The sequence below is a fragment of the Colletes latitarsis genome, chromosome 12 (assembly GCF_051014445.1).
Source record: "Colletes latitarsis isolate SP2378_abdomen chromosome 12, iyColLati1, whole genome shotgun sequence".
NCBI classification, from domain to species: Eukaryota; Metazoa; Arthropoda; class Insecta; order Hymenoptera; family Colletidae; genus Colletes; species Colletes latitarsis.
Genome location: NC_135145.1, coordinates 15737883 through 15749271, shown reverse-complemented (window position 1 = coordinate 15749271; position 11389 = coordinate 15737883). Strand labels below are relative to the sequence as shown.

Genomic DNA, 11389 nt, shown 5'->3' with positions numbered 1-11389 from the left:
TAAACAAGTCCCCATGGCTCTTTATTCCCCTGCTCCGTCACAAAGTTCTGCCAGCTTTGTGCTTTCGCAGCGCGCACTGCGGCTGTGTAGGCGAGTCTAGATGTTCGATACTCAGCCTGCTTTGCCGCTCTCTCCTCCGAGTTCCTCTCGCGCTGAAAGGCTCGTCTAAGTCGATAGACTCGCGCTTTCATTCTCGTCAAATTTTCCGTCCACCATGGGACGGACTTTGAATGCCACTTCTTGGGGCGCATTGAGGCATTGCACGCATCGATGATCGATTTCTCGACCTCTTGTGCTAGATGTTCGACTTCCCTGCGGCAACCAGTGCCGAGGGGTAATTGCCTCGCGCCTTCAAGAAGAACTTGATCAAATCGCTCCCAGTTCGCATGCAACGTGCGGAATCGAGGCTGTGGGCTTCGATTCTCATTCACGTCCGTGAACTGTAAGACAAAATCAATGAGTCGGTGGTCACTGGAGGTCCAATCCTCGTGTACCGTCCAGTTTCGCACAATTGTCGCCATGTCTGGAGTCGATAATGTGACATCGATCCATGACTCACCGGCAGGGCTAGAGTATGTAGGAATACTCCCAGCCTCGTTCAAAATCGTCAAGTCGTGTAATGCGATAAACTCTTCGAGTTTCTCGCCTCGCGTGTCTGGTCGAACGCTTTCTCCCCCCCAAAGGTGGGATTTGGCATTGACGTCCGCGGCTATCACGACTCGACGGTGTTGGAGAGCATCAAGTGTCCTCTCCAAGCGTGCCAGACTTGGTTCAATGTCTTCCGAGCATTGAAAGTACCGGCTAACGAGGTAGAAACTACCGAAGGGTCCGCTAATGCAAACGCAGGAGGTGTGAGTATCACACAGCTGTGTGATTTTTACCACCGAGATGTCCGGGTTTCTGACCACTATTGCGGCCATAGCCCGTTCATTCTCGGCGATCACCTTCGCCGTGAGCCCAAAGCCTGGAATCTGTCCCTGAAATTGGTAAGGTTCCTGCATGAGCAACACGTCGATCTCCTTTGTGTGCATTAGCTCGCTCACCTCACCATGAACAATTAACGCACGCCGCATATTATGCTGCGCGATGCGCAATTGCCTTAGAGGATTCTCCGGGTCGTGTCTATCCATAATTGGTCCGAGATACTGCAAGGTCGAGTGCTGCCTGATAGGCAGGACAGTTCTTGTCTCGTGACTTATGGTCGTGCTTCTTGCCTCTTGCTTTACAGTTCGAGCAAGTTGGGGACTTACTCTTCGCTGTACAAGAGGCAATGGTATGCCCTTCTTCTGAGCAGTGACCGCAAACCTCGTTCTGCGCTTTACAATGTTTGGCCATGTGGCCAAACATTTGACACTTAAAGCGTCGTGTAACAGAGACGTAGTCCTGCACTCTGCATGCGGACCAGCCCAGGTACACTCTGCCCATGCTCTTCAGCCGCTGGCGAACCAGCGGACTGACTTCCATGACCTAGTTGGCAGTGTCCTTTTCCTTCGGGCCGGTTGCAAACCGGACCTTCAGGCCGGACGACACATCCCCCTGGGTCATATCGCTGAGGTTTTGCTTCCAGATACTGGAAGAAACCTCCTCTTTCCTCATCGCCTTGGGAACGTCGTACACTATAAGTGTAGGGTTCCTCAAGGTCGGTAGAGTAGCTGAAAGTCCTACTTCTTTCAGCTTCACGCAGTTGACGAAGGCCTTTAGATCCTCCTTGCGTTCAGTCTCGACGGCTATGCCACCGGAGTGGATGCGTCGGACAGACCTAACGCGGATCTTGGCTTTCGCCGGCTTAACCAGGGACAGAACAGTTTGTTTGGTCACTTCACTGTTCTGTCCTTTCCCTTTCGGCGGGAAAATACGCACCACGTGTCGTGGTGGTTTAACCGCCTCCGGGGAAACTCGGTTGGCATCGACCTTTACCGCTTGCGCGTAGGTCGTTGCCGCACGAACTGGTACAGGTTTCGCAGTTGGACGGGAACCCGTCGTCTGTGAAACCGTCGGGGCAACCCTCTCCGCGATCCTCTGGGAGGCTCTCACCTCTTGCCGGATCGCCGCGAGCTGTCCTTTTAAGAAGGAGTTCTGGATAAGAACTTCCTGGACTAGCTCGTAGAGAGCTGCCGCGTTGCCAACGATCAAGGCTCCGGTCTCCTTGCTGAGCCTGGATTCTTTTCCAAGACAGCTGGTCCGGATACCCTTGAACAGTTTCGAGGCCTCTCCACTAATTTTGTCGAGAGGCCTATTCGAAGGACCAGGTGTCGCCTCCGCCGACACCTTTCCTGGCATTTTCTCGCCGCTTTTCTGGGCTTTCTCTGCCCTCTGCGGCTGCTCCTTCTTGACGACGGTTATCCAACCGTCGTCGTCGACTCCATGGCCCTTTCCTCCGTCCGAAGACGTGGCTTTGCCTTCAGAAGTTGCCTTCGGCTTTTTGGCCTCCGGCTTCTTCGGTGGTGGAGTTGTACGGGGTGGTGTCCCCGATCCGTCCTTCTTGACATCCTTTTTGATCACAGGGGATGTCTCACCTGCCGGCTTTGGTGGTGTAGCCGTCTTTCGCGTTGGGGGTCTGGTGCAGGGGGGCGTTTTAGCGCCCTTACCCACTTCAACCGCCTTCGCTTTCTCTTTTTTCTGGGGTGGTGAAACCACCCCAGCTCTCTTACTCACCGCCGTCGTTCTGCCGGGAGCAGCGACAGCGGCCTCCTTAACTCCCTTTTCCCCCTTGCGGGGTACCGAGGCGTCTATGGGTGTTAATTTGATTTTGGGATCCATACTTATGTATATTCCTTTTCGTCCCGGCCTCCATGGACCCTCAATTGGAACCCGGCTCCGCCTGGGTTAGGACTTGCACCCGGGATATAGTCCGCGAACAAAGGCCGACCGGGCTTTCCCCGGACTCCTAGGTTCACTTCCTCGCCCAATAGAACCCACGAATGGTGTTCCGAGCCGATTGACTAGGCACAGGGCTGCTTTTCTCGCCTAGCCGCCTGTCTAGACGAAGCAGAGGCCAAAGGTACGTGTTGGGCAGCTACACTCCCGCAGGAGAGAGGGCCCTCAGATCCCAGGATCCTCCTTTCCGCCGACACAGGTCGCCACGCACGGCAAACACGTGAGGAACAAACCTCAAGCAGATGTTCCCTCTGCTTCGCTACGCCCGGTTTCTGTTCCCTGTTTTTGCAGGGAACCCGCTGCGTAACTAGGACATGACCTCGGGCATCATGTCCCTGTAGCATTAGCTCCAAAACGTGGGACTCGTCCTTAGCACGACTAGTAGAACTCACTTTGCCATCATCAACTATGCTCTTGACGCTTCAGCGTCCTTTTGCCATCGCCAACGACGGGAGCTGCTGTCAGCCAGCAGCGCGACGACGGTCTTACATGTATAAATACATGTTGTCTTTCGTCGTTGGCGTACCTTTCAGTGTTTCGTCATACGCTGCATATCCTACCTATATGCAGCGTCCGTATGCCAAGGACTCCGAGTCTGACAGAGCCGTACACCACCGGTTTACAGCTCGGATTTGAGCTGGTCTAGGCGGAGTCTTCTAATGGCCAGGGGAGCGATCCACGTTTCGAGGCCCGTCTCCCTACCTAGGATACTAGCGTGGTTTCCCAGCCGACACCTTCAGGCAGTAAGGAGCAGCTCAGCTACTTCTACGGTGGCCTCCTTCCGTCAATCGTCTGGCATTACGACGTCTGCCACCAGATGTTTTGGTGTGCTGGATTCTGCAAAGCCTAGCGGCGTATTGCTTTTCCCAGCGGCGTATTGCTTTTGGGGACGCATACAGACGTCGTTTCGTGTCTCTTTCTGATCTTATTATTTGCTCAACGTGAAAAGGGGGCATATAGCCCCCTTTTTGATTTCTGGTGTCAGGATCGTCTCCTCGGAGAAGCATTAAAGCAAAAAGGGGGCTTATAGCCCCCTGGTATTAGTTAGGTCATTCTTGGAGAAGCTCCAGATGTTCGAGTAGGAACTTCGTAAAGTTCCTTAAAGTGAAAAAAGGGGCATATAGCCCCTTTTTGTACAATATACCTTCTCCAATAAGCCTTAACGTGAAATGGGGGCCGAAGCCCCCAGGTGTTCAATATACGCTAGTCATAATGCTTCCCCATCTCTCTTTGCTTTCCTGACACCACTCCTTTCTGACATCTCTGTTATGCACAGAACGAATGACGGATCTCGTCTTGCTCAGGTAGGTGGGGTCGCTACTCCCATACGGTGTGCCCCTGCACCGCCCCTGCCTAAACCAGAGCCCCGTTGGCCGGCATAAATGCCGTTTCCAGCGTCCACCGCGAGGAGGAGGGGTTGGCACATGCGATCCTGGTGCAGTATAGCAAGCTATACGCCCGGACGGCTTCTAGACGCCACTGCCCTGAGACACGGGGGTACCCGATGATATTCGAGCCCCCTCCGTATCTCCCCCCAGGGAAGGGTGTTAAACGCGTTGGCAATATCTAGCGATACCGCCAACGACACCCCTCCCCGGGAGACGGCCGACTCCGAGAGGACCCTGACCCGACTGATCGCGTCGACCGTCGACCGGCCCGCCCGGAAACCGTACTGGCAGTCGGCCAGGCCCGGAGCACCCCGCGACAGGTGCTCGAAGAGGCGGGCAGCAATCACTCGCTCGAAGAGCTTGCCCACCTCGTCGAGGAGACAGATGGGCCGGTATGCGGATGGAGACTCCGCGAGCCGACCCTCCTTCCGGAGGAGGACCATCCTCGCCACCTTCCAACTGGGGGGGAATCGCCCGTCCCTCAGGCATCGGTTAAACAACCGCCTGAGGTCGGCCCCAAGGACGCCGTGGGTTAAGACCCAAACCCGGCCAGGCACACCATCCGGACCCGGGGCCGTGTTACGCGCCCCGAGCCGTCTGATGGCCGCGGCCAGCTCCCCCTGCGTGACCCCCGGCTCGGCCACCCACTCCAACGGGGCCGTCGCCTCTGCCGGAGGACGTGGTCCCATCTCCCCAATTGGGAAGAGAGTATTGACCACGCCCTCCAGCAGCCGGGGGTCAAGACCCTCGGTGACGGGGGGCGCCCACGGGCGGAGCTTGTTCAGCACCACCTTATAAGGGCGTCTCCAAGGGTTGTCATCAAGGGTCTCGAGTAGCTCCTTCCATGCCCGGGTCTTGGCCCGTTTGATGGCGACCTGCAGAGCCATCCGCGACATGCGGTATGCCTCATACAGGTCATCTGCCCTCGCTCGCGCCACGCTATCGTCTCTCCGTAGACGACGGCGCGCGCGGGTGTACTGGCGTCGGGCACGGACACTCGCGTCTCGCATTTCTGCGATCGCGGCCGACCACCAGTACACCGCCCGAGGAGAACTCCGCCCGACCCGGGGCATCGCCGCGTCACATATGTTCGCGACCATCCCCCCGAGCCGGGCGACCTCCTCCTCTATACTCGGCAACTCGGCCGCCCCCTGCGGCCAAGTTGCAGCGAGGGCAGCTGCCATCAGGGCGTCCTTGTCCAGGCGCCGAAGCGCCCAGCGGCGCGGTGAGTTACCACCCGGACGGTGGTGTCGGGATGCATCCCCCGCGGCGGCAGAGACCTCCATCCGGATATACCGGTGGTCCGAGAGTGTCTCTGCCCCCGCGACCACGTGCCACCCCGACACCATGCGCACGGCGTTGGGGGTCGCGAATCCAACGTCCACGATAGACCCCCCATATCGCCGCACACACGTGTGCTCCGACCCCCGGTTCAGTAACCGAAGGTCGAGACCCGCCGCCCAGTCGCCCAGGATCCCGCCGCGAACGGAAGTCCTGGGGGACCCCCACGCCACCGACTTGGCGTTGAAGTCTCCCAGGACCAGCACCGGCCGGGCCGCGCAGCGCTGCACGCATGCCGCGACCTCGGCCAGGTACTGCTCGAACGCGACGTGACCGCTGCGAGGCGATATGTAACACCCCACCACGGCGACTCCCCCCCAGTCCACGGCGACGAATCCCCGACCGCGCTCCAGCATGGAGAACGGCGGGGACCCGTCGCCACCTCCCCATACCGTCGCCACCAAGCCGTCCGCGTCCCCCACCCAATGAGGGTGATCAGGGACGCGGTACGGCTCGGCGGCGGCAGCCAGGCCAACCCCCCACTCCGCGAGGACTTGGGACATCATATCCTGTGCCGCGCGGCAGTGGTTGAGGTTGGCCTATCGAGGAAAGGGTTGAGGCTTTTCAAGGGAGACGTTGCAGGGATTCCCTTGTGCTCTTCTAAACACCGGTACTCTTCCGCAAAATGCGTACGCTGCAAGTAGCGTGCAATTCTTTCCGTTGCACGCTGCATTTCCAATGCTTCGACAACTTTTGCATCGAATTACCTCTGTTCTCCAGCCAGCGGCCTCCGGAGCCGGAGGGAGTAGGCGGTGACTCGTAACAGCTTACTCCATTTGGAAAATCGGAATACAAAATCCCATTCCTTTTGTGGAGTTGCCACGAGGGTATGCGATGCGCGTTTACCCTCCTCGGTCTCGAGAGAGGCCGGTGCTTTCGGCCAATTTTCCTCGGCTTATGGAAGCCATTTCGGTCCAGAGATCCACAGCTCCGACTGAATGAGTTCCGCAGCTTCTACACCTCGCGAATTTAAATCTGCGGGGTTGAAGCGTGTGGGAACGTGTCTCCATTCAGTTTTCGGGAGCAAGGTCTGGATTTTTGACACGCGGTTGGCTATCACAACCTTCCATGTCGAAGCATGCTTTCTCAACCAGGCGAGTGCAATCGTAGAATCTGTCCAGCAGATTATACGGTCCATCTCTATGGGGAGGGACCGTTTTACGTGCACGACGAGCTCGGAGAGAAGTACAGCCCCGTTCAATTCCAGAACGGGGATGGATTGTGTTTTTATCGGAGCCACTCGTGTCTTTGCCATTATTAACGTTGTAAACACTTCATTGGTGTTCGTCGTCACTCGTAAATATGTGACGGCCGAGAAGGCAGCGAGCGACGCGTCGCAGAATCCGTGTAATTCCACAGAGACTGCGTTTGCTCCGTATCGGATCCATCTGGGGAATTTTAATTCCTTGAGGCTGCTCCAATCCACGCAGAACGTGTTCCACGTTCTTTGCGTATCCGCGGAAATTTGATCGTCCCACTGGAGTTTCTCCAGCCACTGGGACTGCATCAAAATTTTTGCGCGAATTACGACTGGTGATAACCAGCCGAGCGGATCGAAGAGCTTCGCAATTTCCGAAAACTAGTTTCTTTTTGTCATCGGTAACGCAGACGGTTGAGATCGTTGCAGATTAAAATAGAAATAGTCTCCGGAAGGGATCCAACGTAAACCAAGCACTTTTAGTTCGGAATCATCGAACAGAGTGAGGTCTACGGCGTGACAGTGAGCGCTTTGGGGAATATTCTGCAATAATTGTGCCGAATTTCCAGCTCACTTTCTCAATTTGTACCCACCTCCCTGCAGGAGTTCACAGACTTGCTTGCGAATTTTCTCTAGCAGGGATTTGTCGGGCGCTCCTATAAATACATCGTCGACGTATATATCCTTCTCGAGAATCGGAGCTGCGAGAGGATACCTCGCTCCATCCTGCTGCTTTAATTCGAGAAGGGTACGCATCGATAAATATGGGGCGCACGCCGTACCGTGTGTTACGGTATTTAATTCGAACGCTTTAAGCGGTTCGTTTGTTGACGTGCGCCAGACGATGCATTAAAAACGACGGTCCTGTGGGGCGACGAGAGCTTGTCGAAACATTTTCTCGATGTCAGCCACCAACACGTACTCATACAGACGACATCTCGTTAAAACCGAGGTGATATTCTGTAATTTTTGCCCTACGTGTAGGACGTCGTTAGGGAATCGCCCTCCGACCGTTCTGCTGGTTGCATTAAACACAACCCGCAGTTTGGTCGTTGCACTTTCCGTGCGTATGACCGCTCAATGCGGAATGTACAATCGTCCTTGGTCAATAGGCTCAATCTGAGTCATGTGACTTAATGATTCGTACTCCGCAAGGAACTCAGAGTATTCTCTGTCGAGGGTCGAATCCGCGTCGAGTTTACGTCGCAGCCTTGTTAAAGCGGACAGCGCTATGTGGAGCGTGCGTCCTAACGCTTCGTCCGGCCTCGAGTGATTCAAGGGCAATCGGACTATGAACCTTCCGGTCGCGTCCGGCCTGACGGTTTTTCGGAAGAGTGCTTCGCACTCTTCTTCCGCCTTGAAACGTACCGAAGTCACGGGGATTTCTTCGGTCTCCCAGAACCTTTGAATTGCGTAGTCTAGCGATTCGAGAACAGTGCAATGCAGCGTTCTTATGGTATTCCGGGTTTCGCCAGCAGCGTTTATCGGGCCGGAAATAACCCAGCCGAACGCTGCATCTTGGGCGATGGGACCATTGATCGACCCTCGTCGGAAACCCGCTCGAATTATCTGAGCGTAAAGGTCCGCGCCGATAAGAATTTCTATCGTTTGATCGGCCGCAGGATTTGCGTCGGCTAGCTGTAATCCTCGGAACGCATTGTAAACAAGCGCGCTCGCCGTCGGTGTGTGGTAGGTCGTGATTTTCGGCACGACGTACACGTTTCCAATACACACCAGTTTCGCTTCGTTCTGCGAACCGAGGTTTAAATTTACGCTGTATTTTATGGCTTGCGTTTGACCGCCCCCCAAGCCCGATACTGTGGCTGGGGTTCGTATCCGCTTAAGGTTGAGGTCGTTAGCCAGACCAGCGGAGATAAAGGACGTCTCCGAACCTTGGTCTAACAGTGCGCGAGCGATTCGCGTCGCACCGTTCTTTCCAAACACGTGTACCCGTGCCGTAGCTAACACCACAGGCCTCGGTGCGCCTGTACCGAGCGCGGTACAGTGTGACGTCGAGGCCGGTTTCAAGTTAGCATTCGAAGCCGAATTTTTTTGCCTTGGCTTCGATTTGGCCGATCGCGTTGGCTGGCCATTTACACGACTTTCCTGGTTTCTGCCGTGTGCGTTATTGGTTAACGGCCTCGCACTGGCTTCTTCTCGTGTGCATTCGTAGTGCAGCAGGGAATGGTGCCTCCCACTGCACTTGTGGCACACCAGAGAGCTCTGGCACTGCATTACGGTGTGTGAGGAAGCTAGGCACTGCAAACACCATTGACGACTTCGTACGTATTGACTACGCACTCTCGCCGGCAACACTTTAAAATTATGGCATTGCACTAATTGGTGTGGCCCAGCACAAAACCCGCACACTTCCGTTCGCACCGGCCTGACTCGTCCGTCGTGGTCCGAATTCGGCCCTCTTGGAATGGGAACCGGGTTGGAATTCACCACGACGTTGTGACTCCACATGGCCCTTGAAGCGACACTCTTTTGTCGAGTGTCGATAAGCTTCGGTGCTCGAGACTTCATTTCGGACGCGAGGGCTGCCTCTCGCCGGTCTTCGTTCATCGAGAGCAAGGCTTGCGCATGATGGTCGATGAATTTCCTAACGTCTTCGAACGTAGGGTACTCGGTCGAGGGACCCAACGTCCTCTGCCATTCCAACTCCAGTTTTGGAGTGAAATGTTGTTTCGCCCAGTGAGCGAGCAGCCATTCGAACAGCTGCTCGGGGGTTCCTCTTTTGCGGAGGGCAGCAATCGTCTCTGTATAATCCACAGTGATTTGCTGCATGCTGGCCAAATCGTTTAAATCGATCGGCTTCAAGTACAGCAGTTTGTCCAGCAGTTTCCCGGTTATCAGACGTGGAAGGCCGTATTTCTCTTTTAACGTTTTCCAGGCTTCCGGGAAATTTCGTCCGACGATTTCAAATGACGAGATCGTCGCGAGAGCCGGTCCCTCCAAGCATGCGTTCAGATGAAATAATCTCTGTACGTCCGAGAGCGATGCGTTTCGGATCACACCTGAGGTGAGAAGATCCTCGAAATGTTCCCATTCTCGAGGACCACCTCCGAATTTCGGCAATCGCTGCTTCGGGAGCTCGATTAGCATGTTGGGTGGCTGTACTTCCGTTGTCGCTGGTTTTGGTTCAGCGACTATTCGGTCGATCTCAGTGGTAACGTAATTCTGGAATTCCTGGAATTCGTTTTCCGCACTGAGGAGGTAGCCCGGCTTAAATAGCTCGTAGGCTTGTCTTTTCGCGGCGGGAATCATTCTCCGCACGATCATGTACAACGTTCGGGTATCACGCCATAATTGTGTGGCGTATGTGAGTTTTTCCTCAAGGAGTTTCTCCGAGTACTTGGCTCTACCCATCTTTTTTAGATTAACGGTCAGTGCTTTGAGACGATCGAACTCTTCGGTTAATTCCGTGAGTTGATCCTCAAGGTCGGACCGCGACAGTTCCTCTGATACCGCCATAGTGATTTATCGAGGAGCAATCAACTCGATTTAAACTCTGTCGTGGTAAAATCTTCACGTTCAAGAGTGTTCACTTTTTTCCACGTTCCAATCAACCTCGTTTCGATCCGGCTCGAAGGACCTTATGTTAGGGGGAGGAGGTTTGGAAATGCCTCGCCTAACGGTGGTCCGGATCTCGAGGGAAGGAACAGACGGAAAATAAGCAGTACAATTATAATTTTTATTTTCGCTTAATCCTAATACAAGGATAAGCCTTTTATTTCGTTTCTTTTAGCTTGTATAGGGTTTTGGTAATAACCGGCCGACGTCTGCCAGACGATGTTGTGGTGCGGCCCGCGTTGTTACCCTGAAACAGAAACAGATACGACTAGGCGTTAAATACCTATCGATGTGAGTCACGTCGCTTGTCTTTCTCTTTTCCGTACGCTCCTGGCCTGTGCTTGTCGCACCTAGGAGCGGGAATCTTTGCCGCCACGATACGCAGATAAGCTAGTGGACTATATGTGTGTGTGAGCGTTCCCTTTAAACCGGGAATCGCTCGCTTTCTTCCAATTGTGGAACTTCGTCTCGGTTTTTTCTGTTCGACTGCAACACTTGACTGTCGCAGGAGAGGGTGCCTAGAGGGAGGTTGTAAGGCTCCAACCGTCACTCGGTCCTCGGCCCCTTACCGTCTTCGTATGCGTGTGTACGGAACACGATGCGGTGCAGTCTTTCAATGGCGTATAGGACGTCTTACTATTGAGACGCAGTGACCGTACAAGACTGGCGATCAGAGAACAACGCTCTGGCATTCGCCGGAAGCTGGGCTTAGAGTAACTCGTCCCACGCTCCGACTAGAAGGCGGCAAGTCCACCCAAGGTATTTACGCCAGTAAGGCCCCTTTAAGTGGTTGTAAGGCCGTTCGATTGAATCAAGGGAGGATCGAGTCTTAATCTCGATACCTCTCGCACGACCGCTGTTTGCAGCGATACGCGGAAAATTCGGGAACTCGATAATACCAAAGAGTTTCCCGCAGTCTTTAACCGGGTCGTACTCACGACCGAATCGATTAACTGGTTTGATTCGACAACCGGAATTACACGCAGTTGATTGGGGGCAGTTTGCTTAC

The 11389-nt window shown here is 54.8% G+C and overlaps 1 protein-coding gene across 1 annotated transcript; it reads right to left on the bottom strand.

The window, feature by feature from the left end:
* Positions 1 to 7881: 7881 nt before the first annotated feature.
* Positions 7882 to 10281, bottom strand: LOC143348752 (uncharacterized). The gene has a single exon (XM_076779346.1). The coding sequence runs from the start codon at positions 10279 to 10281 to the stop codon at positions 7882 to 7884; it is 2400 nt and encodes a 799-aa protein (XP_076635461.1).
* Between the last annotated feature and the right edge of the window lie 1108 nt (positions 10282 to 11389).